The sequence below is a fragment of the Mauremys reevesii genome, linkage group 9 (assembly GCF_016161935.1).
Source record: "Mauremys reevesii isolate NIE-2019 linkage group 9, ASM1616193v1, whole genome shotgun sequence".
Taxonomy (NCBI): domain Eukaryota; kingdom Metazoa; phylum Chordata; order Testudines; family Geoemydidae; genus Mauremys; species Mauremys reevesii.
Genome location: NC_052631.1, coordinates 98,788,754 through 98,816,413, shown reverse-complemented (window position 1 = coordinate 98,816,413; position 27,660 = coordinate 98,788,754). Strand labels below are relative to the sequence as shown.

The 27,660-nt window shown below is 42.1% G+C and overlaps 1 protein-coding gene and 1 long non-coding RNA gene across 7 annotated transcripts in view; one reads left to right on the top strand and one right to left on the bottom strand.

The window, feature by feature from the left end:
* Nucleotides 1-21,628, bottom strand: part of MOSPD1 (motile sperm domain containing 1) — a 23,521-nt gene extending 1,893 nt beyond the window's left edge. The window contains exons 1-7 of one of the 6 annotated variants that reach the window (XM_039488486.1): nucleotides 21,180-21,300; nucleotides 20,049-20,175; nucleotides 14,696-14,953; nucleotides 14,423-14,498; nucleotides 10,811-11,034; nucleotides 4,648-4,809; nucleotides 492-1,693 (exon numbers count right to left, since the gene is read on the bottom strand). In XM_039488486.1, coding sequence (XP_039344420.1) covers nucleotides 1,662-1,693; nucleotides 4,648-4,809; nucleotides 10,811-11,034; nucleotides 14,423-14,498; nucleotides 14,696-14,849 — 648 coding nt within the window. In that variant the 5' untranslated portion in view covers nucleotides 14,850-14,953; nucleotides 20,049-20,175; nucleotides 21,180-21,300 and the 3' untranslated portion in view covers nucleotides 492-1,661. Of the gene's footprint in view, nucleotides 1-491; nucleotides 1,694-4,647; nucleotides 4,810-6,477; nucleotides 6,554-10,810; nucleotides 11,035-14,422; nucleotides 14,499-14,695; nucleotides 14,954-20,048; nucleotides 20,176-21,047; nucleotides 21,301-21,574 lie in introns of those variants that run through there. The other 5 variants (XM_039488489.1, XM_039488485.1, XM_039488488.1 and 2 more) reach the window with 5 other exon arrangements.
* LOC120371962 lies at nucleotides 21,597-27,660 on the top strand. Its single transcript, XR_005584670.1, has 3 exons — nucleotides 21,597-21,960; nucleotides 22,058-22,193; nucleotides 26,013-27,660. It is a non-coding gene; the product is annotated as an uncharacterized LOC120371962 (long non-coding RNA).

The window sequence follows — 27,660 nt, the reverse complement described above, 5'->3', positions numbered from 1 at the left end:
TGTGATTTAGTCATTAACCAATTGTAGTTGATACAATACTTGGTTAGTCATTTTGCTGTGAGAATTCTATATACACGCTAAATATGTCCCTGTCAGACTGTTTCAATAGGACTATATAGTACTAGAGTAAATGAAACAATGAATTCACACTAGTGTAGCGCTTTTGGGTGATGCTGATTACTAACTGGGCTCCTGAACCACTGAGTATCACTGACCTAGATAACATTTAGTCCTGCATCAGTGGAGGGGACTGGACCAGATGACCTGCTGCAGTCCCTTCCAGTCCTCCGTTTCTGTTATTCCACGATGGTTCATGCCCTCAGCTCCCCTTGAAGTTAAGCTAAAGTAATAACATGACTATTCCTACGAAGACTCATGCAAATTAATATCCAGGGCAGCTCTCACCTAAGGACTTCAACATCGTTTGTGCAATCACTTCTGAATAACTCTTCATCTCTACATGGTCTTTTCCTGCCCCCTCTATACATAAACTGAGAGGTAACCCATTATATGCAGGGGGAAAGAAGGTTTAATTTCCAAAATGTTTTTACACAGCTCAAGGCATGGTATATAGACCTTTCATAAATAAACAATGTACGAGTTTTGTGAAAGAACCAAGCACAGTCATACTGGGCCCTAGGTAGGGAACATTCAGCTTTTCTTTCCAAGTAGACAGATGATATTTACATTGGAGGTCAAAGAGAGAACTTGTTTCTTTTCCAGCATGAGACAAAACAGAAATGTATAAATTCTTCCAAACTATAAAAATCAAAGCTGAACTTCAGTTTCTTGCAAAACAAAAATCAAGTATATTTGTCTAACACATGTCTATAGAGGGCCTTGGCTATGTTGCTATACATATTCAGGTCATTACCAACGTAGTGGCAAGGTTTATTTCCGTACTACTTTAAAGTGGGAGTCCTGGACATGTGAATTTTCTCTTGCTGGATGTTATGTGTCTATACTGAAATATCTTGCTACATTTGTATGTTACATGTATTAAAAAAATTACAAAAATGTTTTATGATTTACAGTTATGATGTAAAAAATGTCTATAACTGATTCCACAATTAAGAAGAACTTATACCCCCATATACTACTTCTTGTCAGGAATTGAGAATGAATTACTTCTCCAGCTAAACTTAATGTATTTATTTCATAGTTTTTAGTGATGGAATTTCAAATTTCGTCTTAAATGACAAGCCTTACGTAAACTCTGATCATGCTGGTATTTATACATAAAATGTTACGTAGTAACCTCTGTACTTACAGCAATGGAATAAACAAATGAACCTTTCCAAATGAATAGTTTGCTTTTATAGTGATCAAACACTGATGTGAACATGGATTTAAAATAACAAATGTTGCTTTAATATGTCTGTTGTACAGTAGATGTAGATATAAAAGTTTCTTCAAAATAATTTCACAGCTATCACTAAACATTCCATAGCTGTAACAGAAGCACCTAAGAGTCTTGTTGTTTATTTATAGTTATACATAGTTAAAATATATTATACTTTTGAAAGTATTTTAAATCACTGAATAGCTTTTCTAGCATCTTAATGCGTCACATGAGAGTAAAAGGCAGTCCACATTCATGATGCAAATATATAGTAAGATAAGGTTGGGGTTCTTTTTTTTACATCTAATTAAGTCATTACTCATGTCCTCAAGATAACCATGGTGATGAGACCTGAAAGATGAGAAATGAAGAACAGTTTAATTTAACTGAATAAAACATTCAGAGTAGAGGTCTAACAGTTGTCTGTCACAGGCCAGAAAACAAGATAAGAGTGCATAAATCTACAGAGTGAAATTTTACATCTATTTCACTTAAAATATTTTATAGGAATAACTTTCAAATATTACTCAACAAAAGTTTGGCTTAATCAGAATCAATGTTTGTTTAAAATGTTACTTCTAAAGAACTAATCATGTCTAGATCATCCAGTCTGAAGAGAGCCAGAGACTTCAGTGCCAGAAGCAACGCACGTTCAGTGAACAATTATGGATCAGATTGTCTGGAAATTAACCTATTGTTGCTAGTTAGATTCTGTGCAAGGACTGTCTTACTCTGCATGTGCAGTACTTAGGACAATGAGGCACTGATCTTGGTTGAGGCTTTTCGGTGCTTTTCTAATATAAATGTTGCTGGCACCACTTAAACGAAGTAACAAACGTTGTTTTCATTTCAGCTCAGTGCATTTAACAGCACCTTTGTTTATAGACAGTCATGTGGGCGGCCTGACTTCCTGTCATCACTCACACAGTGCGGGAAGTTCCCTCGGACTCTTCCCCAGCACCCATCAGAGTGTGCAACCACCAGCAGAGCCACAGTGAACGGGGAGGTGCCTAAATGTGTTTGACACTGTTGCTCTTGCATCTGTCCCTGCCTCCACTGCCAAAGGCTTTCCCCTATCAGCGGGGAGCAGATTTAAGAGAAGTGTCAAACCTGCCTTTTTACAAACAGGTTCTCTAGCACTAATCATGCAATCTTCAACTGCCCCCGCTACTAACGCTGAACTGCTGACAACTACGCTTGAACCTGAAATGAACCTATCCCGGTTGGCAGATTGAGTGATTTATTTCGCTTGACCCTACTTTTCTGACTATCCCAGGTTCTGAAACAGAGAATCTATTAGAGTCCAGACCGGCAAGCACAGAGCACCTAATGCTGCACTTGGTGAACCCTGTAACTGTTCAGTAGTAACTGACAGATGGTGGAGAGAGCTGAGTCCAAAGGCAGCTAAACACAGAGCTGCAAGTAACAGTGCTCCATGAACCAAAAACGTATCAATGTAATGGCTTCCTGAGGAGCCCAAGGCAGCTTCTCCCCCGCTCCTGTGCATGGAATGGGGAGTGTAGAGGGGGGCAGACTGCTGGGAGCCCAGCAGGAGCTGCCAGCAGAGCTGAGAGGCTGGGCTCTCAGCTCCACACACCGCTCCTCTTACGTCCGTGGAAGTGCTCCTGGTGAGGACACGCACCACCGACCCAAGGAGGGTAGTGTGGACATGCACCACCACAGTAATTACTGTGGTGGCTGTAAGTCAACCTAATATAGGTCGACTTATGTTTCTAGTGTAAACATACCCTCTGGCAGGCACTAGCATAGAAAGTTATGACTACCAGCATTGGAGAGAACCTGAGCTTATCTAACTCATTTCACACCACCAAACACTGGGTTTATTAAATAGTGCATAATGGCCACTTATGCCATGTGTCAGGGGACCATGTAAAGCATTTAACTAAAACAAGTGACTATGAACTAAAAGCAAAGACGCTTTTCTCTTTCCCACCTAGTTACTACAGGTATAAGCCTGAGAAGAGAAGATGCACCATCCTCTCTCCGTGGCAACAGATGTACACTTTGGACAAGCAAGCAAAGTGCATTCCAGACTAGAAATCTTTTCACTCCTGGGAGAACACACAGTCACTGGATTTTTAAATCTTGAGAGGATTAGCTCAAGCACCTTATCTGATTAGCTGCTGTAATGGTACAGAGGGGAAAGAGACCAGGACCCAAACCACATTAAAACCAAACACCTTAAATTGTATCCAGAAGCAAGGAAGTTAATGCAGCTGTCTGAAAAATCATGTACTGTCCCATTTCTAGCACTGCATTTTGCACCTGCTATAGCTTCTGAGTGGTTTTCAAGAACAGAGCATATTGCAATCATCCAGAAGTTACAAGTCAAGAATTACTGGATGTAGATCTGAAAAACAATCACCACAGCCTCACATGAAGATGTTTTTGGCTACTGACACCAGGTGAGTTAAAATGCACACCCACAATACAGACTTGGACAAAGGGTGAATAAACCACCTCTAGAAGGCGCAGGGTCCACCACACAATTGAGTTGTTCCCCACCATCCTACCAGCATCACCTCAATCGGATTTAGCCTAAGTTTCAGGCTGCTCATCCTCATTTTAGTCCTGATCTCAGCCAGGCAATAGGAAAACAGAGATCGAGTCCAAGGCTACCTTCCTTTAAGTCAGCATTGGTTGCGGATGAGTAACACAAGGTGCTCGCTCCATGAGATAAGGGGCTGCCTTCTCACTCCTGCCATTTTAAGGAGCAAGTCACAGGTTTGGGAATCAGACACAGGTATTGTCCCTGTCCATTCACCCTTTAAGTGCCGTTCTGTTTCTCATTACTAAAAGCTAGGGTAAAAGGAGGCAGCTCTTCACATTAGATCTCTTCTGGGTTAGAGGGGATGAAGAGAAGGAATTTCCAATAGCAATAGATAAGATGACTGAACTACAATTTTACAGTGTAGCAGTCCTGGCAAAGAATCCATAGGAAACAGCGATGGATTCCAATAGCTTTCTTTGACAAATGAGGTGGAGTAGACGCCTATATGCTAGGTTTCTGTTCTGAGGGTCAAATAAGCCACTTGTCCAGAACACTTCTGTTGCTAATGGTGAGGGCTTCTGTCTCAACAGCAGCGAGTACTACTGTGACCTTTCATGTTAAGTACAAGTGGAGATGGAACAGAATGAAATTAGTCTTGACCCTGGCCCCGAGACATGAAAGTACATCTTCTCATCAAGCCAGTAGTGATGTTCACAGAAGTTCCTTTGATCGACACTGACTCCAGTAGAGACTGGAAAAAAGCTGTTTAAAAAATCCTTTTCAAAACACTTACCTAAAACATAAGCAGCTACTAACTTTTGATTCACACTTAAATGGAGGTAGAGAGGCACCAAGGATTCCACTTCCCCCAGTGTTGGTAGCATGAGTGCTCCAATGCATACTATTCCCAGGAAGACTGTTAGTAAACTAGGTCCCGATGAGGCAGATCTGTTTTCTGAAAAATAAAATGGCATTCATTGCAATGAAAGTCTGCAGCACTTCAACTTTAAATGTTCTGCATTCTGGAAAAATGTTTATAGTGCACGTGTGTGAAACGTTGCATTTGTCATGCCCCTATGGTCACCTCATCTACACTCTGCCCATTTCTCCAACTCTGCTGGGATTAATTTTAACATTTCAAATCACCAGCCCACTTTCAAACATCCTTTTTCGTAAAGGAAGACAATTACGAACACATTTCCTTCTCTCCAGTGCTGAACTCACACTACTGGGAGGTGCAGGATCTTTGATCTCATGGCACAATTATGGTCTAATAGCCCATGATATCGCTGGAGAGCTAGGAATCCATACATTCCATTGATGTAAGGCATTTGTTTCCAGCGCTGGTATATTTGGATATCAACTGTAATCACAACATGATGATTACACAAGAGCTGTTTTGGACATGTTTTAGAAAATGATGTTGCTTATGATCCTCTCTCCTCTTGATGCCTATAGAGTTAGGCTCATGGGGATAAGGCAGCCTGGTTTACAGACTTGGAGTGAGGAGAAATAATACCAAAATATTCTTAAAAATTTCTCCTAAAACATTTTACAGTTGTTTCTGAAAAATGTGTAGTATAAAGAAAACACATGGTGTAATATAAGGGGATGACCTGCACCACATGTTCAAGGCTATCTCTGTAGCACATTTAACCCAAACGTGCTAATAAAACCTTTCAACAGTGGGACATTAGGTACTTTCTTTTTGGTGAATGATGCAGGATTAATATCACAGGTAAGACTGCAGTTCTGTGGCCCAATTTACAGACTTGGAGACAAAGGTACAATGAATTTATTATTTATATAGGGTGGTACAAAGATGCCATCTTCCTAAAAAATACTGTATGATAACTCAATAATAAGGCTTTCTTATAGAATCATAGAACTTAAGATCAGAAGGGACCATTATGATCATCTAGTCTGACCTCCCGCAAGATGCAAGCCACAAAAGCTGACCCACCCACTCCTGAAATAATTCTCTCCCTTGACTCAGCTGTTGAAGTCCCCAAATCCTGATTTAAAGACTTCAAGTAGCAGATAATCCTCCAGCAAGCGACCCCTGCCCCATGCTGCGGAGGAAGGCGAAAAACCTCCAGGGCCACTGCCAATCTACCCTGGAGGAAAATTCCTTCCCGACCCCAAATATGGCGATCAGCTGAACCCCGAGCATGCGGGCAAGACTCTCCAGCCAGACACTCAGGAAAAAGACTTTCAATATCCCAACATTGACCCTCGGTACTAATTACCAGTGGTCGCACGTTATTGACCTATTGACTAAATCACGTTATCCTATCAAACCATTCCCTCCATAAACTTATCAAGCTTAATCTTAAAGCCAGAGAGGTCCTTCGCCCCCACTGTTTCCCTCGGTAGGCTGTACCAGAATTTCACTCCCCTGATGGTTAGAAACCTTCGTCTAATTTCAAGCCTAAACTTCCCGACTGCCAATTTATATCAATTTATGGTTTAAGACAAAGGAATAAACACTATCCCTCTCGTTCTATGGAAGCAATCTAGGTTAGTTAGGTTTTCTACAACACTTCTCTTCCCTCAGAGGAACTGTAAATATTATGTTTTGTTAAGCTCCTTTTATGACAACCTTGATAACTCTTCACATTACCAGTGAAAGTGATGCTTGATTATGGTAAGAACCTCAGATGTCTGCCTCACTTTAATCATTTTGTTCCTCCCAGAAGCTAAGTACCAGAAAACAAAGTCAAATGTCAATTATTGCTTGAGCAATCAATTAATATGCAGATTCTAAGCTAACAAAACCAAGTACACTATAGATATGGCTCTCCCCTCATGGTAAAAATCTTATATTTTCAATGTAACAGTGAATTAAAGAAATTGTCATTGAATATAAAATTATTCAAAACCCATATCAGTTTAAAGGGAAAGGCATAAATAAATAACTGGGCTCCAAATGTACAGAACTGGTTGGACTCCCGGCTGCAAGCAGGAGTTGCTCTTGGCTAGGACAAAAGGGGCGAGCTAACACGCACCACCTAAAACTCTAGTGCAGCATATTGCAATTAGCATCTGCTAGTTGGCAAATTGAACCTGCCTAGGTTAGCTTCCCCTAGGCTTCAACTTGACCAGCTCACACATCTTCACTAGAGCTGTAGAATATGCTAGCTCACATTCTTAGAGAAAACACCACTCTTTCCACTCACCTCGACATACCAGAGAAGATGAGGAAGCAGAAATGGCCAGGTCTTTTTTTTTTTTAAATCGTTTACATATAGCCAGGAGGTTGTGACTATTTCTTTCAGGTGAGGACCTTGCAATTGTCATTGATGTCTGCAGTATGCGCTACATGGAGCTACACTTTAAAGCCGTCCAGAAATGCAAGCTGGTGCAGAATGCAGCAGACACTTGGTAAGTGAAGTATCTTACATCAAACATATTAAACCAGCACACCATGATCTGTACTGGCTGCCTATTGGTTTCTGGATGAAGTTTAAGGTGCTGACATTGACTTACAACACCCTAAATGTTTTAGGAGCTGAGAGACTGCCTCTCTCTGTGGCTGAGACCAGCAGAAGCCCTTGAGCTGCAGCCATGCTGGTATAAGCGAGAGGGGTCTGTTGGCTGGACATTCTCAGCGAGGGCTCTGCGGCATGGCCACTGACTCCCCCACTTGGTCCTGGATCAAATGCCTTCAGGGTACATTGCAAACTCCTCTTTTTCCCAGGCATTTCTGGGTGGGAAGGTGCTGAAAAGGGTGGGGGAGGACTGGCGCTTGGAAGCTGCCCAGCTTGCTGGTGGTGGATTATACTGAATTTTACTGCGGCACTTGCCTGGGTATTCGTTGTGACCTATTGCTCAGTTGTGTTCAGGGGACCTAAGGGCTAAAACTCCCCAAGCACCCCCTGTTCTACAGCTGTGCAGGCTGCTCCCTGGTCTGAGGCAGACGCTTGGAATGTGGCTTCCCAGCGCTGCCCCAGCGGTGAAGCCTGACAGCTCGTTGTTATAGACGTGGCAATGGGATGGTTCAGCAATGCCTGGGCACGTGCCAAGCACACGGACTCCGTTCCCTGGCTTATTAGGGCACAGGCTCTTCCGTGGCTGACAGTCAGCAAGGGAGGGATATTGAAAGGGGCTGCCCAGCCTGAAGAAGTCTCCCTTTATTTACAGCTCCAGAACAGAGCCCAGCCAGGGAGAGGCAGCAGGCTCCCTTAGGCCAAAAAACTTCCCCCCTTCTCAACTGCAATCAAGGGAGAAGAGTAGAATTGGCATGTCCCCATCCCTGCCCCCCCCCCCCGAACAGAGTGCCAGCTTAAAGAAGCCCCCCCAACCCTAAACGGGTAGGATCCCTGACAACTGCCCCTTTTCAGTGCTCAGGGTAGAAGAGGCCCCACCCCTGCATAAAAGGTTTGGATTTTAAACTAAAATCCCAGCACTGTCTTCCTCCCCCTGATGGACCTGCACCTGCACGGTGGCTGTCTAACACCACTGATCCAGTAGGGGACCTGGATTCGGCCACTAGAGCCCATTTTCTAACAACAGACAAGGTCCAATGTTGCTAAAAGACGAGAATGCAGACAAGGGTAGAACCCATTCTTAGCACACCTTACTGGTTGTAGTAGAGTAGGGAACTGTTCAAAGGCTCTAGAAACACCCTGTATTACCCTCCTCCCCTTTTTTTAACGAGTTATTGATATGCTGGAGTCTGAAAGATCTTCACACACAATCTTTAGAGCCATTAGCATTTAGCTAAGTTTTATACCTAGGTTTCTGAAGTATGGATTCAAAGCATACATGAAAATGGCTCCTGTTTTCTAAACTGATTTTGCAGTTCTCGGAGGCATGCCAGCAATGCTGGTCCCATTTTAACTCTACCAATCAGATGTTCTTAGTTTGCAGCTTTGCATACTCGTTATACTGTTCCTCTGCTCTGTCTGCTCCATTCTTGTTAGCAAATATGCGATGGTAACAAACTAGATTCTTATGCATCACATTTCAGAAAAGATGTGGACAAACTGGAGAACGTCCAGAGGAGAGCAATGAAAATTATTAAATGTCTAGAAAACATGAACTATGAAGAAAGATTGAAAAAATTGGGTTTGTTTAGTCTGGAGAAGAGGAGAGACATGACAATAGTTTTAAAGTACATAAAAGGTTGTTGCAAGAAGGAGGGTGAAAAATTGTTCTTGTTAACCTCTGAAAATAGGACGAGAAGCAATGGGCTTAAATTGAAGCAAGAGAGGTTTAGGTTGGACATTGGGAAAAATTTCCTAACTGTCAGAGAAGTTAAGCCCTGGAATAAATTTCCTAGGGAGGTTGTGGGATCTCCATCACTGGAGATTTTTAAGAGCAGGTTAGACAAACACCTGTCAGGGATGGTCTAGATAATATTGAGTCCTTCCATGAGTGCAGGGGACTGGACTAGATGACCTGTTGAGGTCCCTTCCAGTCCTACACTTCTATAATTCTATGCAAAGCTACCTAGGGTGGGATTCACAAGCGGGACTTAGTCATTCTCTCCCTGGGCCACTGTATAGTTAATTATTTATACAAAGTGGGCAGCTTCAATAGGAGAGATCTGCCCCACAGCAGAGTGATTATGGAATTCACTTGGAAAGTGGGAGACCCAAGTTCAAATCCCTGCTCCATATCATGTGGGGAGAACTTGAATCCAGGTCTCCCACATCCTGAGCACTCTAACCACTGGGATAAAGGTTGTAAGGGGGACCCTGCCCTCATCATTTTGTTTGGGTTTAGACAGGCCCTAAGCCAGTGGTTCCCAACCTTTCCAGACTACTGTACCCCTTTTAGGAGTCTGATTTGTACTGTGAACCCCAAATTTTATCTGACTTAAACTACTTGCTTACAAAAATCAGACATAAACAATACAAAAGTGTCACCGCACACTGTTACTGAAAAATTGCTCATTGTCTCATTTTGTCTGTGTGAAATTTTAGTTTGTACTGTCTTCGCTAGTGCTTTTTATGTAGCCTGTTGTAAAACTAGGCAAATATCTAGAGGTGTTGATGTACCCCCTGGAAGAGCTCTGCATACCCCAAGGGGTACAGAACCACTGCCCGACGCACACCTATCAGATTAGGCCCTGAAGGCAAGGAAGCAGGGGAATCCCTATTTTGTGAATCCTGCTGGGGCACAGGAGAGTTAGGCACACAGCTGCTGGGCAGTGTCAGTACTTTAATGGTGGAAACACAGGAGCCATGGGATTCTAGGCACCTCTACAGGGCTAGGTGGCAGCTGTGCAGGGCTTTTGTGCAAGCCAGTAGTGCCTAAATGTTGGACTTAGAAGACAACAAAACAATCAGTGAGTTAACAAGCCTTCTTACCCTGCCACCCCTAATTTGCAAGAGCTCCTGCTTCAGCCATGGCTGGTGGTACATCACCTACTCTCTATACTAGTGCATGTGCATAGCAGATATTTGTAACTCCACTTTTCTGTACCTTTCAGAGGTAAAAACATGGCACACAAGAAGTGCCATGTGTGGAAAGTGTTTGGCTGTATCTGCTGCTAGTCAGGAGGTGGAGGATTAAAGTTCTGAGACAGACAAAAATATATTTGGAGACCCACTTTGAGAGAACAAATTAGTCTCCAAGGGCATGGCCCTGCAATCCGTTTGTAGCCACATCTCCTGCTGAAGTCAGTGGGAATTTGCTTGTGTAGTAGGACTGGACCCTTAAAAGACACAGTATTCAAATGGACAAAACTCTGGATAGCCCATGTAACTTTTAGGGGCACCTGGTAGTTTATAGCTCTCTCAGTTGACTGAAGAGGACATAAGCAAGACAGCAATAGGGTGGGCTCTGGAGCACCATAACCACTCTTCACAATAACCAGTGCACTCTTACGAGAAAGTAAAAATGGAGTTAATTTAGACTATCTTCCTTATAGTTTAACCTCTTTCCAGCCATTCCCGCTGTACCAAACTGTTTGAGCCAGAAGAGGGCTAGGTAAGATTTTAAACTACCTGGTTGACACAAAGTCTGCTCAAAAAAGACACTTTCAGCCAGGTGTTCTTTTATTCTTTTTTCCTCTTCTTCCTTTTGCTGTTGCTCTTTTGCAGATGGAAGTAGTGTAGCAATGACTTCTTTTCGCCCTAATGCTTTCCTCTGGCTTTGTTCAGACACTTGGAGACGGAATTTGTCTATCACGCCATAGTGACAAGCCCGAACGTCTCTGTGACGAATCACACTGTAGAGTTTAAAAAAAAAAAAAAAGTTTATGCATGTTCTTTTAAAAGCTAAAATAATGATATTCACAATCACAAAAGTATCAGGGGCATCTTCAAAAGCAAAAACCAACCACTCTAAGAGTTTCAGCTAGATATGTAGTTAAATTTCGCAGATCTTTTCACTGCTCTGTGGATACATCTCTTACATTCTGTTTAGAAACCTGCAACTGACTTGTATGGATAGACCCCTGCATCTATGCAGAGCCCCTTTCAAGAGATTTATCTGCACAGTTTCAACTGCAAGGCTGGGGTCAGGATACTTATATACCCACGACCACTATCTGAGCACCCAAAATGATGCAGTTCTGTAGTACTTCATGTCAACTCTCACACAGGACCAGCAAAGAGCCAAGCTTAACTAAATCCCGTCCGTACTCTCTTCTATGAACAGCAGTTTGTTCACTTGGGTCTTTGCTAAAACAGCAAGGAGTCCAGTGGCACCTTAAAATAAATCTGTTAGTCTTTAAGGTGCCACTGGACACCTTATTGTTTTTGTTGATACAGACTAACACAGCTACCCCCTGATACTTGGGTCTTCACTGTAGTTATAAATAATTATGAAAATGCATGTGTACCTAGTTTTAAAATCCAACAATATTTAGCCACCATAATGGGTATTGTAACTGGGTTTTTTCCCAAAATGCAAATTATTTACTTGAATGACCATAAAAACCTTTTGAGAGATATTAAGTGCTACTAAGAGAAAATCCATATTTAAGCCGGTTAGCTTCAGGAAATGTGCAGTCTAACAAGTTTCAGCCCAGAGCAAGTTGCAAACTCTTAAGAATAAAGGTTTCTGACTACACTGGCATTGGGTAGTGCCATTTTAACACTGTTCCAGGAAACTTATCAGTTCAGCATTATATTACTGCACAAAAACCCCCATGATGTCTGCATTATGGACTGAATTTTAAGAAACTGGATTTTATGATCACATTAAGATACCTAGTATTTTAATAACAAGCCTTTGTGTGGGTATGCCTAAAATTAACTTGTAGTTTAAGTAGGGCTTGCGAAAGGGAACAGAGAATGACAGAGGTTTGAAATACATCAGCCTGTAAACCATATGCTTATTGAACATAGGAGCTTCTTCGTAACCTTAGAAGCAAATGAGTTTGGCCATGATGGAGTTTCATCAAGTAAATTTATTTCACCTGTGCCTAGGCAACTGCCATTAGGTGAAGAGTGGGCTCTGTCTTGAGTAGATCACTGAGCAACAAAGGTTTGACCCTGCAGTCCTTACTCAGGCATGCACTTTTGCTTAGGTCAGAGCTGCAGCGTCAAGCCTTTGATTTCAAGACTTCTCGTGTTGCTTTAAATTCTTTTCTATTGTTAGTACCATGCTTCTACGCATCAGTATAAGCACAGCATTATGTAAAGATTCTGTTTGAGCATACACAGTTACTGTCAAGCAAACAGATGTTTCTCTACAGACCCATATAAACAGATACATTCTCCTGTTTCTTACTGGAGCGTACTGCATAATTAGAAGCTCTGTAGAATATCGGTTTATCTGGCAAAGGGCCATACGTATACAGCACAGTTCATATCCTAACCTCACAGCAATAAACATAGTTCCAAGAACGTTACCCCTACTGAGACAACATCCCCCAAAACGGGGTCGGGTATTTGCTGCTGAAAAAATATTCTTGGAGACCTAACTAAGGAAACTAATATTTTCTGAGATGGATCCAAAGATAATCAATCAAAATTCCATAAAGATCAGATAGAGACCGGAATGACTCACTGAATTACAGTAACAGAAACATTCCATGCACTGGTATGTGTTGATCATTTTTGTGCCTTTAACAGGATTGCTATCCCTACCCACTGATGCTTTTTAATGGGAAATGCTAGTTGGTTACTCCCTTGAAATTCCCAATCACTCCTGATGAGGCCAGTGCCACAGTACCAGATTGGCGCCTCATATCAGAGTTGTGTCATTTGCTTTGCAGAGAACCAAGAGTTCATTACAAGTAGGTCTTTCGTTAATGGCATTTATTGGCCAGAAAATATAAAGAATGCTTTTTGGGGTAAATAAATGTTTAATCAGAAAACCCAATTTCCTTTCTATTTTTATTTATTTTGGATACTTCATGCTCACGAGGCACACACTGCAGCCTTGAAGTCATGTAGATAAGCATGAAGCTAACATACAGAAGCTGAAACATGTCAGGCTATTTTGAATTAATGAATATTTACCAATTTTTTCTGCTCTGAATTACAGCAGTCAATACTGATAAATCATGGTTAATGCAAAAAACTAGAAGCCTTATTTAACATTTGGGGATTTTGAAGGTAACGCTTAACTGCCCATCAGCCCTTCTCTGCGAGTGAGCTGGGGTCAAGGAAGGAGAAGAGAGATTAAAAAAATGGTAGGCAAGGGTATCTTCACTGAACAGGCAGCAGAAGTATACTCACTATGTTATATGGCCCACTGAAAGCATGCATGTTAGAATTTCACAGATTCTCACTTTGCCAATCTGCAAATAATTCTCACCCAAAAAACCCCAAGCCTGGTGATCTCACCCATCTTAGCAAAAAACCTTATATTATAGCAAAGTATTCTAGTGTGGTTCATATTAGTACGACTTACTTTTAAAACTATACCCTAGGATCTATTTATTTGCACTCTATTATTGTTTATTCATATTTACACAAGTAAAAAGAGGCACCTATCTAATGCCCCTGTCATAAATTACAAAAACAGGGGGGGAAGAGCCAATAGAACGCAGAACTGTGATATTGTTAAACGAGTACTGTACACTTGCCAAAATAATTTTACAATTTACATTTTGTGATTCAGTGTCCTTGAGTCACTCTTTACTTTTCTTGCTAATTCATAAAATTTAGCAACATACAGTGTCTCTCTGCTCATTAATACACCTCTACCCTGATATAACGCTGTCCTCGGGAGCCAAAAAATCTTACTGTGTTATAGGTGAAACTGCATTATATCGAATTTGCTTTGATCCGCCGGAGTGCACAGCCTCCTCGGAGCGCTGCTTTACCGCGTTATATCCGAATTCATGTTATATCGGGTCACGTTATATCGGGGTAGAGGTGTATAACTGAGGTTTTACTCGATTAAAGTAGGAATTTACTTTATATAGCTAAGTATTTAATTTTCTCCGGCTAATTTAGAATTACCAAGCAACTTGCATAAGCACTAAGATATTTTAATGTTTAACAAAATATGAATGATGTCGTGGGACCAGAGGTTAGTATTTTCTGTAGTGTAGTTTAAAATGTGCCTTTTAAATACTAGCTGAGGTTTAGACATACAATTAGCTGATGTAGTTATTCAAATCTTCAGCAGTTAAGGAGAACTGAGCTATTTTTACTTACATATCAACACAACACTGAGGCTTCACTGCACCTGCGGCATCGACAACGACATATTTATTTGGAGTTGTACAAAGAACTGAAATGAAAAGGACATGGGTGGTTACATGGTATAATCCAGCAGCAGTACAAATTTTAACAAACAACCAGAGTGTGGTAAAAGACAAATCTGAATTTTTCCCTAACACTACATTTTTCATATCTTATGTTTGTTACATAAACTACAGGTAGACTGATAAAGGAAATCTCAAATGAAACTGAATCTAGGAAACCCACCTTTGAATTTTAAGGCAAACTCATAGGGGTTATATAGAGTCAACACCTGCTTGTGTGTTGACTGGTCATCTGCATAAAATATAAGCTCTGTAGGAAACACAAACACAGGAAGATTTCCTTCCACTAACTCTGGCTGTCTTTTTTGTTGCTGCATTGGCACCGAATCCTTCCTGCTGCTTCTTCTGCTCTTACGATTTTGTATCCCAAACAGACTTCTGGTTTGGAGTCATTTAAGAATTCCAACGCATTTTGGCAATTCTGCAGAAGAAAGGAAATGGAATGATGATTGTGTTTGTTTTTGCAAATCCATAGAACCTAATCAGACAGCAGATGATACATAGATACACTCCTTGACATTTGGTTTTGAGCTTGTTTATAATTCTTCAAAAATGTTCAAGCTAACATAATTCTACTCATCTTTGACATTTTGTTTTCATCCATTTTAAAAACTGCAATAAAGTGAATATGCCTTCCTTTCATTATTATTATTTGTATAGCTGTAGTGCAGGGGTAGGCAACCTATGGCATGCGTGATTTTCAGTGGCACTCACACTGCCTGGGTCCTGGCCACCAGTCTGGGGGGCTCTGCATTTTAATTTAATTTTACATGAAGCTTCTTACACATTTTAAAAACCTTATTTACTTTACATACAACAATAGTTTAGTTCTATATTATAGACTTATAGAAAGAGACCTTCTAAGAACATTAAAATGTATGACTGGCACGTGGATCCTTAAATGAGAGTGACTAAATGAAGACTCGGCACAGCACTTCCGAAAGGTTGCTGACCCCTGCTGTAATGCCTCTTGCCTCAGTCATGGACCAAGACCCCACTGTGCTAAGGGCTCTACAAACACAGAACAAAAAGACAATCCCTGCAGCAAAGAGCTTATAACCTGAATATAAGACAAGAGACAACAGGTGGATCAAGGCAGACAGACAGGAGAGTACAAGGAAACAATGAGACAATATTGGTCAGCATGAATTCACATCAGTGGCCTAACTGAAACATCCCAAGGTACAGTACAATATGTTATGTATATCATGTTTGTATGAGAGCCAGGTCACAGTGCAAAGATTCAGAACAAAAGAATCAGGAAGACCTTCATTCTTTGTCTAATTGCACCTCTGAAGTCTGATCATAATAGTATTTCAGTGTAAAGGCAGTGAATTAAAAATCAAGTAGGATATATAAGATATTTGTCATTATTCACTTTGTCATTATTCATTATTCACAGGGTAGGTTTTGGATTTTTCAATCACATTTACTGAAGCTAAATTTGTAGTTATTATTTAAGTTGATATTAAGAATGATTGTTTTTCCCAGTGTGTAACAAAAATATCTTTTTCCTCCTCCAGATTTTTCAAGTTCATTTCTGAAATCTCAATCCAGATAAAACAAAAAACAAAACCCCACAACCTGTTCATATCACACTCCCAAATGTAATTTTATAATATAAAAATAAGGCTCCAATCGTGCAAATATTTATACAGATGCTTGCCTTTATGCGCTAAGTAATTCCATTGTAGTGAACAAGCCTATTCACAGTGTATGATGTTATGCAGGTGTTTGTCTTTGCAGGATTGTGGCCTAAAATAGTATTTCACTATGTTTTCTACAGGCTGATAGTCCCAGGAGGACACCAAGAGTCTGACTGGAGACTCTTAGGCTGAGTGTATGCTAGGAAATGTTAATTTTAAAAAATTCCACTTGTGCTGTCACCGACGGAGATGAGGCTCCAAGTGGTTTCCAGCATTTTACCACCACATCGACTAAACCTGTTACTCATGTGCAGCCTAACTGGTGGTTGCACCAGTGGTAATTTTGTTTCTAGAATTCCCTAGTGCAGACACAGCCCTAATGCTATGGATGGTAAATAAATGCCTATTTTTCTGTTTTAAATCATGAAATTACATTTCAAAGTGCCAATATTTTATATCAGAGCTAATTTTCACAAAATTTCAGCTTTTGATACCTAAACATCCAAAAGGGACTAAAATCACTAGTGCACACTCTACCCAATATACAGAATTTAGTTCTGGTTCAAGATGTAAAAACTTTTTAAAATAATTAATTATATATATATATTAAAAATTCTCTAAGAGTAGGTGCATATTGTCCTTCCCAAAGACTAACTATTCTTATTCCAGTATCTTTTTTCCTAAAATCCAATCTCCTTTCAGAACCCAGGATTACTTTCTAGTAGACTAGAATGCTAATTATATTCTTCTGATAACAAATCCCTGATGATGATATTCCTGACTGATATTCTATTTCTTTTTCAAAACACTTTTTAAATAGGCTACATATCAGCAAATGGCCATTTAGATTCTGTGCTCTTCTCAGAATTTTGGTAAATACTTTTTGTTTCAGAAGAGATGAATAAGCTCTGCAATTATTTTGCACAGCAAGTCTAATTAGTGGGACTTGAGCATCTTAATGTGCTATTGCTAAATAATATTCACAGTTTCATTCAAACACAAGAACTGTATCAGGGTCTAGCTTGAAAGAATGCCAGCTCCCAGGAATACAAAACTGTTTTCAAATAAACTATTTCTTACAGGCAATAGAAGAAGAGAGAATTAGGAAAAGCTAATTACAGTGCAATATACAGTAAGCAATTCAGGAACATAAGAAATAAGATACTAAAGCTCTCATTAATATAAAATCTACACATATGAATTTGGCTAAACTGCACAAAAGATTTTTTTCTAATGATTGTTTTAAACATACTTACTACATTACTGAATAACTAACAGAAAATATATTTTTGGATATTTTGAAATATTTTATTGGATTACTAAAGTTCCAATAAATGTGATTCTTTATTCTTCAATATTACATTTTATTACTGTTTTTTTATTTTTAACACATGCATTGGATTCATTGCGGATTCCCTGATCCTACCTCAACTCCAAATGTCATGGGTTTTTATTTGTTTTTTTTTAGCTATACATATGCATCATGCTCTTGCTTCCACTTGTCATTTACTGGCTGGGTAAAAAGTTATCATTCAAACTGGTATCAATGGAAAGTGCTAAGTTTTCACCAATATGAAGGACCAAGCCAAGTGTACACTAGATTTTTGTGTCATAGCAACATCGGTCAAGAACGTGACTTTTTTGTGACAATGCTTTACCGGCAAAAGCCTTTATGATGATAGTTATACCAGCATAAAAGTTCTTTTGCCAGTATAACTGATTATGCTTGCTGAATCAGTATAAACTAAACTAGTAAAAGCACTTTTTATAAGCTACATCTATACTGAAGGGTTTGCTGGTATAATGATAATAATACCTAGGTCATAGTAGATTTCAAAGTGCTTTAGAAAAGAGGTCTATAACTGCAAAGCTCATTAGAATCAAAGGGACTATTAACAACACACAAAGCTAAGCATGGGCATAAATCTTTGCAGGATCAGGGCCTAAGGCCTCCTGCAAACTAATCCACACAGGTGGACTCCTGCACCTGTATGGAGCCTCAGTGACATCAATGAGACTCTGCAGGTGCAGGGATCCACTTGCACACAGCTCATATCATTTTAGCAGCGTTAGCTGTTTTGCCAACAGACCATACAGTATGACAGCTACTCTACGCTGATGACTTTCCAGCTCAGTAAAGGAATCTTCCTCCATAAAGTACCTAAAAGTACACTGCTTGTGTCATGATAGCACTCGTTTGCCAGCATTTCCCTTAGAAACCCCTTTTTACAAGAGGTTTTAACTTGGCAGAGAAAAAATGGACTAAAATGTAACTTATTTCTCCAAGCATAGAACTTTGATTTTTGGCTATTTTTTAGTTTAATAAAAAAATGAAAATAAAATCAAGAAGTTTTCAAAATTAAGATTCTGTTCTATTCATGTTCTTATAACCAGCTCATCACCATGGTTTCTGAGCATAGTCTATACTCCTTTTTTGTATTCAGGAGCACAAATGGCTTTTTTTAAAAGGGGGAAATTGGGTAAGCAATTTATTCAGAACAATGAGCTAATCTTTAAAAAGACCTTAATATGTACATTACTTTTCTGAGATTTTAAACTGCACATCTCCGATTTAAGAAGTCTTGTTACAATGTAATACATACAAGGCATTGCACTGGAGCTATCATTTACTAGCTCAGTGATTTTTCAACCCCAGGGGTCTGCAGACAATGTCTAAGATTTTCAAAAGTGTCCGACCTCCATTCAAGATTTTTTTAGGAGTCCACAAACGAAAAAGGTTGAAAACCACTGTACTAGCTAAATAATACATATTGTAAAAGTTATCCCCAGTGATATACTCAAACTGTCTAGTTCCAAAATATGATCAGAATATTTGTCCATGTTTTCATTATGTATATACACAGTAAGACACAGTCTCCTTCAGAATCATTACAGACTAAAAGACCAGTAAGAAACTATTGTCCTTTCAGATTTGTCAAGAAATCCAATAGTTTGAGGTTAAAGTTAAGTATTAAAATTGATTGAGGTGTTGGAATTTCATTCTATTTGTTTATTTATCAGGGTAATTTTAGATGGCCTTAATATATACCGACACAATCTACATATTAAACTTCCTGTAATTACTTGGGAGGGGGAGTTATCTAGTGATTAGAGCACAGAATCAGAAGTCAAGACACCTAAGTTCTACTATTTCATGCTGTCATTGACTCACTGTGTGATCTTGAGCAAATTAGTTAACCTCTCTGTGCCTCAGATTGTTAGTCTATAAAGGCCTCAATTCAGCAAGGTATTGAAGTGTGTATGTTGTCCCATTTAAATCTATGGGGCTACTCGGAAGCATATTTTGCAGAAGAGGAGCCAAAATGGTTGTACTACACCTCTACCCCTATATAACGCTGTCCTCGGGAGCCAAAAAATCTTACCGCATTATAGGTGAAACCACGTTATACCGAACTTGCTTTGATCCGCCAGAGTACACAGCCATCCGGAGCACTGCTTTACTGTGTTATATTCTAATTTGTGTTATACCGGGTCGCGTTATATCGGGGTAGAGGTGTACTATTTACCTACCTCACATGGCACTGTGAAATGCAAGTAATACTTGCAAGGTGCTTTGAGATCTAATAATCTCAAAATATTATATCATATTAATGAGATACTAGTAGCATGACTTATTGTGTCCAATTTTATAAGTTTCTGTGGGAATTCTTTCACTTGAAAGATATTTTAAATAATGAATGCTAAAAATTACTTGGATAAAATTAGCTAGGTCACAAAGACAGAAACAAGGAAATTCTAAATAACACTTGCACACAATTTCTGATCCATTCTGGTTTAGTTAGGTAATGCAGGATTTTCAATAATGTAAATCAATCTCAACCTGAATTTCCTTATTTTTGTGGTGCTTACCCAATTTCCATTTAAAAATATTGTATGTTAATACTGTATGTTGTTTTTTCCCAGGTCAGGGAAAGCTGTCAGTCAGGAAAAAAGAAATCCAAGCATCTGTGAGAAACTGATTTTTGAGTTGGGCTAGCTGGGGAAAAAAAAATCGGTTTTTCCTAAACGTACTAATGAGACAAAGAGAGTCCGTCTTGGCCAACCCTTTGTGTACTACTGTCCCTAACATTGTTCCTTGACTGTAATGCCTCAGCTGGGGCAGCAGAAGAGGAAGTAGTGGCACACGCTAACTTTTTCAGAATCTTTTCCAGCAGTGAGCAGTAAAGCTATGGCATAATCGATGCTCCTCTCCCCAGTTCCAGCCCTGCCCTACTTAGTTTCTGAGACTTCCCAGCTTTTGATTTTCCAGAGAGGGCGAACACAGAGTCAAAGATCCTAACCCAGCGGCAGTGCGGGCTGAGAATGAGGGTTTCCAGGGCCCTCTCCCTTGCACGAGGAACGGGCAGGCCGGGTGACCTCCCAACCCTCTCCCCCTTCACCCCAGGCAAGTGGCAGCTGGCAGTGAGGCCCGCCCCAGCCGGCGGCGGCTGCTCGCAGGACCCCGCGGGGTGCACAGCTGTGCCCGGGAGGGTTCGGCGCCCTGGGGCCAGCGGCTGGGGCAGCTCCTGTCCCGGCGCGGGGCAGCCAGGCTCCGCAGCGCCCCCGCGCGGCGGCTCGGCGGCTGCTCCACGTGAGCGTGTTGACAGCGGCCGGACGAGGCTGATGTGCCGGGACCTGTCAACAGGGGGGGGGCTCCGCGGCCTGAGTCCGACCCAGCGCTGCCGAGGGTCCCGGCCCTCTGCGCCCGCCGGCGAGGCCCGGAGCCGCCGCTGCCCAGCCGCTGCCCAGCCGCCCCTCGGGAGCGCGGCTACGCCCGGCTCCAACCGGGGGGAGGGGGACAGGACACCCCGCCCGGGGCCCGGGCCCGCCCTCAGCCCCAGGCGCACGGATCCGAGCTGCCGCACTCACGGGTGCCGGGGATCTCGCCGCCCCGCCGCCGCGCCCGGCCTGTCAGGGGCACCGAGCCGGCCGGCCGCGGGGCTCCCCTGCTGGGGCCGGGGGAGCCGCGGACCCCCAGGCCCGGCCGGCTCCCGCACTCACCCCTCGGGCCCCGCCGGGTCCTGGCTCGCCGGCTGCCTGTGCGGAGCCCCTTTGTCAGCCCCCCCGCCCGACACTGCAGGAAGCGTCGTCGCTATGGCTGCCGGGATCGTGGCTGTCTCACCCCCCCCTCTCCGAGTGACGTCATGACCCGCCCACCGCGCGCGCTGCGGCTCGCGCTGCTGTCTCTGACCGTTCGTCTGCCCCGGGGGGCCGGGGCCGGGGCCGGGCGGTTCCCAGGGCTCGCGCCACGCCCCCCGGGGGCCTCTTCGCCGCTGAGCAGCGCTGAGCCCGGCCGGGTCAACCTGTCGGGCTGACACCCTCTCCCCCGCCCGGGCGGTGAGGGGCCCCGGCTGACACCCTCTCCCCCCCCCCGCTAATTAGGGACAGTCACTGACCTACTTCAGAGCTCTCCAGCAGGCGGGAGATCTCCTGTGGCGGTAGCCAGCCTCTGGTGATCCTTGGCCCCAGCCAACATGGCTATGGTCGCCTAATCCTGCGATAGCGTCAGTGACTCAGAAACCAATGATACACGTAGCCTAGGTAACTCTGTGCCTGGCACTTACCCTTGGCCTCCCTGTGCTCCCCCCCCCCCCCCACACACACCTCCCGCTGTGGTTTGTGACATTCCCTTGCTGTAGTTTGGCTTTGTAAAATTGAACTGGTTTGGACGGGACCGCATCTTCCTATCTGTGCAGTACCCAGCACAGCAAGTGTTTCGTTCTGATTGGGGCCCCTAAGCGCTACTGTACGAATGCATAATCCTGATGGATCGTTCCAGGTGGTAAGATTGTTAACAGCCTGCCGTTTGTTTTCTATACCAATGAATATAAGTAAAACAGATGAATGATTTAGATTTATATTGGCCTTTTAAATTGCAGGATTCCAGAATCCAGCTGTGGATGTGATATATCTTGACCTCACACCTTCTATGGGCCATCTTAATTATCACTTCAAAAAGTTTTTTTTCCTCCTGCTGATGATAGCTCATCTCAATTGATTAGACTCTTCCTGTTGGTATGCATACTTCCACCTTTTCATGTTCTCTGTATGTATAAATATCTCCTGTCTGTGTGTTGCATTCTATGCATCCGAAAAAGTGAGCTGCAGCTCACGAAAGCTCATGCTAAAATAAATTTGTTAGTCTTTAAGGTGCCACAAGTACTCCTGTTTTTGCAGATACAGACTAACATGGCTGCTACTCTGAAACCTGTCATCTTGACTTTAGTGAAGCTTTTGATACGGTCTCCCACAGTATTCTTGCCAGCAAGTTAAACAAATATGAATTGGATGGATGGACTATAAGGTGGAAAGAAAGCTGGCTAGATTGTTGGGCTCAGCGGGTAGTGATCAACAGCTCAATGTCTCGTTGGCAGCCAGTATCAAGTGGAGTGCCCCGGGGGTCGGTCCTGGGCCTGGTTTTGTTCAACATCTTTAATGATCTGGATGATGGGATGAATTGCACCCTCAGCAAGTTCGCAGATGACACCAAAATGGGGAGAGGTAGATACGCTGGAAGGTAGGGATAGGGTCTAGAGTGACCTAGACAAATTGGAGGATTGGGCCAAAAGAAATTTGATGAGGTTCAACAAGGACAAGAGCAGAGTCCTGCACTTAGGAAGGAAGAATCCCATGTACCACTACAGGCTGGGGGCCGACTGGCTACGCAGCAGTTCTGCAGAAAAGGACCTGGGGATTACAGTGGACTAGAAGCTGGATATGAGTCAACAGCGTGCCCTTGTTGTCAAGAATTCCAAGGGCACATTGGGCTGTATTAGTAGGAGCATTGCCAGGAGATCAAGGGAAGTGATTATTTCTGTCTATTCTGTACTGGTGAGGCCACACCTGGAATATTGTGTCCAGTTTTGGTCCCCCACCACCACAGAAGGGATATGGACAGAGGTGAAAGTAAGCCAGTATGGCGTACCGGCAGGAGCTGGTACACCGTGCCAGACTGGACTGGCTTCCCTGGCGGTGATTTAAAGGGCCCAGGGCTTCAGCCACTGCGGGGAACGCTGGGCCCTTTAAAGGTGTGGCCTTTCAATATTTAAAGGCAGCGGGGCTCCCCGCAGCAGCCGGAGCTCTGGGCCCTTTAAATCCCTGCCTGAACCCGGCTGCTGGAGCCCCGGAGGAGATTTAAAGGGCCAGGGGCTCCGGCCACTGCAGGGAGCCCTGGGCCCTTTAAAGTGCTGCCTGAGACCCACTGCCTTTAAATATTGAAAGGCCACATCTCTTCTGGTTGAGGCCATGCCCCTGCTCAGGACTCTGGTGTACCGGTAAGTCCTTTAAGTTACTTTCACCCCTGGATGTGGACAAATTGGAGAGAGTCCAGTGGAGGGCAACAAAAATCATTTGGGGGCTGTGGCATATGACTTACAAGGAGAGGCTGAGGGAACTGAGGTTATTTAGTCTGCAGAAGAGAAGAGTGAGAGGGGATTTGATAGCAGCCTTCAACTACCTGAAGGTTTCCAAAGAGGATGGAGCTAGGCTATTCTCAGTGGTGGCAGATGACAGAACAAGGAGCAATGGTCTCAAGTTGCAGTGGGGGAGGTCTAGGTTGGATATTAGGAAGGTCGCTAGGAGGGTGGTGAAGCACTGGAATGTGTTACCTAGGGAGGTGGTGGAATCTCCATCCTTAGAGGTTTTTAAGGCTGGCTTGACAAAGCCCTGGCTGGGATGATTAATTGGTGTTGGTCCTGCGTTGAGCAGGGGATTGGACTAGATGACCTCCTGAGGTCTCTTGAAACCCTAATATTAAAGAGCATAGAATTATAGAATAAGTTACATGATGCACTCACTCTACTGACTACTGAAATAGAGCCACCTCCGTTGCGGAACACAGCAGCCATTTAATACTTCACAATAAAAACATGCAGCAGTTTAGGACAGGAAGTGACTTTTTGTCCAGTTGTAATTATAGGGGGATTTTAAAATAGGAAGAAAGGCATTACACTGGAACTTAGCCAAGATGATAGTGCTAACACCCATCCTCTCGCAAATGTCTCCTATGTGTCATACAGTCACTAATGTCTGCACCCAGAATTAGAATCTTACAACCACATATTATTTGCTATTTCAGTTTATCATTAATTCTTAATACACAAATTTAAATCTTTTCAGAATCTCTGAAAATTTATGCAGTGAAAGTATAATAATGGCAAATATTCTGGTAATACATAATATTTCTCTTTGAGAGACTTAAATCAGCCAAAACAGCTTAATGTTCAGTGTATTAAAAATCAGCTTAAGAATTATTGTTAAACATTTATGCTGGCAGACTTTGAGTATTCAGAGTACTTTTGGAAAGCTAGGACCCTTGTATTATGCACTAACCAAATGTACCATGTTTTCTTTGTTTGAAAACCTGTCTTAGCAGAAGTTCCTTAATGCAGTAGTCATGAACATGCTTCAAAAGTTGATCCAGATCATTTATAAACAAAACAAAAGCAAAAAAACAGGTGGAATATTATAAAAATGCATTTTCTTTTCATTTCTCTGTCAGAATAAAACGTCTAGTTCCCCAGGCCTCCTACATACTGAATAATGACTCCACTGACTACTTGCTTCAAATTTGAAATGTGTGTTGATCTCCTGCCTACTCCTTCCAACCATGACGCCTGCTTGTACTAGGTTATTTTGTTTACCAATCCTGTATTGGATTGCAGGAATTACCATACTGGGTGAGACCAGTAGTTTGTCTAGTCTGGTATCCTGTCTCTGACTGTGGCCAACACCTGAAGCTTCAGAGAAAAGTGAAAAAACTCATACAATGGACAATTTTGCAATAACTTTCTCCTAGGGAGGTTTCCTGCTAACTCCAAGCAGTTACACCCAGATCCACAAAGGTGTTAAGGCTCCTAATCCATTGTGGATCTGGACCTTAGTGACTGGCTTACATCTTGAAGCATGATGAGGGATTGTATTCTTTATATACCTTTAGCCTAGCTAGTGTAACTGCACAAAATAAATCTGGAGCTTCACTGGTCATTTTTTATTTGTAGTGTGGTAGTACCTAAAGATCACAGCCCCATCATGCTGTATAAACATAACAGAGACAGTACCTACCCCAAAGAGCTTACAGCCTAATAAAAGGAGAGAATAGACGGCTACTCTCTGATTTTATAATTACATTGTAATCTCTGCAAAGTAGGCACAAGATAACAGTGAGATGATACTAGTCAGACTACATAAGCAGCAGTCACAGCACCCCACCTGCGTAACCATTATCAAAAATTTTGTAGGCATCATGGTATAGGCGAGTTTGAAGAAGGGATTTGAAGGAGGAAAATGTGGTGGCTTTGTGGATATTTACAGGGAGCTCCTCACATGGATAAGGGGTAGCATGAGAGAAAGCAGAAGATGCTTGCTGGAAATTTTTATAAATGGGCATTCAAGACAGACTGACATATTTTGCAGAATAGAGGCAGAGTTCAATGTCTTGATACAGTATAAGAGATAACAAGTAGGCTTTGAAGGAGCTTAAAAGTGAAGACAAGAAAATGCTCTTTGCAGTAGCATTTTGAATGGATATAAATGGGACAAGGTGGGATTTGTCAAGGCCAGAAAGGAAGAGTTTGGAGTAGTTGGGATGAGAGATGATGAGGGTCTGGATAAGAGTTTAGTTATGGGAATGGAGAAGAAAGACCAGATTTTAGAGATGTTCTGGAGGAAGAAGCAGCGAAATACAGCCTGGATATGTGGTCCTAGAGAGAGGACTGATACAAAAGGTATGTCTGCTTGGGTTTTCTACTTTAAATTAATTTATTGCCAATTAACTTGAGGTAGTTAACACCCTTATAAAGGCTAATTTTGACTTTCTCCCAATGTTTGTTCCAGGTGACAAATGTATGTGGTTTACCATAAAAATAAGAGATGTGTACTTGGTGAAGACTACATCAAGTGACTGGCCATTTTGGTGCACGGGAAAATTAATCCCAGACTGCAGGTCAAATGAGGAAGTGAGAGCAGAGACGTCGCAGTGCACTCTCCTAAAATTTCTCTGTAAACTTTGTCCATTGGGAGCACAAATTAAAGATAAGACATCCAGTTCACTCTCTTGCTGTGTTATGAAATATGCTTAATAAATCTATGCCAGGACTGTGCCAGTAGGGACAGCTAGGGCAGTTGTCCCATGCTTTATGGGAGCCCAGGCCTGGGAATGTCCAGTGACTGAGACTGTCCTATGCAGCACCATGTCTGGTCATGCCTGATATAGCTGCTGAGGGAAGTCAGCAGTAGGAAGGTGCTTTGAAATGATCATGGAGACAGTATAAGGAACTTGGACCTAGTAAAAGTATGGGGCCAAAAAAGGGAATGGCAAAATAAGGAGCAGATATAAAGGAAATTGAAAGAAAATCAGGTGGACAAGCGGGAATCAGTTACAAGTAGTGGGGGGTGAAAGAAAAATAGTGGAGAGGGGAGCAGAGACAAGGGACCTTCTCGCGGGTGCAGCTCAGTGTTCATGAGGTTGTGCGGGTTGAAACTTTATTTCTAAATCTAGTTCTGGGTCCTGTGAATCTTTGCTGATCCCATATTTTGAGATCTCGGTGGGACTGCCATTTTGCAGCCTAAAAGCACTAGCCCATTTTTGCCATGTGAAGTATTGTATCCTGGTCACACTAGGAAAAGTAAGAAATGTGAGAGTGGAGACAGAAAACACAAGAGGCTCCTGAATGATCCCACCATGTATGTTTTTTCATTGTTGTGGTGACTCCCCATTTCTTTATACAGTCTAAAATGATGGAGATTCGTTACTTCTCTGTGTGAAGTATTCTGTTATATTGTCAGAAATATTCTATTGTGCTCAGTTCTTCTACCACCTCTCACACTTGTATAGCAAGGCCCTTATTCCAGTCTTTGTCAGTCATGGCAAAAGGACTTATTGCATGTAATAGAATATCAAATCCTTCAGCATCCAGATATAGCGGAAGTGGCACTACAGATTCACAGACAGGATCAACCCCACAGAAAGGGCCTATATTGAATTTATCAGTATGCTATACATCTGTGATGTGGGTGAAACTCATTGTGGCAAAAGAGCTGGAATGATTGACGGTGAAACATCTTACACCTTATCAGAGGGCCTTCTTCTCCTTAAAGTATGCTTTGAGTCTTGGAAAGTTATTCTTCAACAGATGGAACACAAACAGCTGGGGTTATTACACGAAAGACATGGCAAGAATTAAAGAGTTATAAATTGGGATGGGGAAAGCAGGGAGCTGTTGGACGGGGAGGGAAGACTTAAATATTATTTCTCTAACAAAAGTTTTATATTCAGTTCTTAATATATTTAGTTCTTAATTGCTGTGCAAGCATAGAAGCTTGTGCTTCCTCCCTGCAAATCATAAAAGGCCCTGTGTTTGGAATATTGCCATAAATCCTTGGAGTTTACATTTTCTTTGCAGTCCTCTGTTTTCTTTTCTATTCTGCAGCACAAGATGTCAAATGCACTCTTCCCTACAAATAGCTATGATGGAGAGAGAAG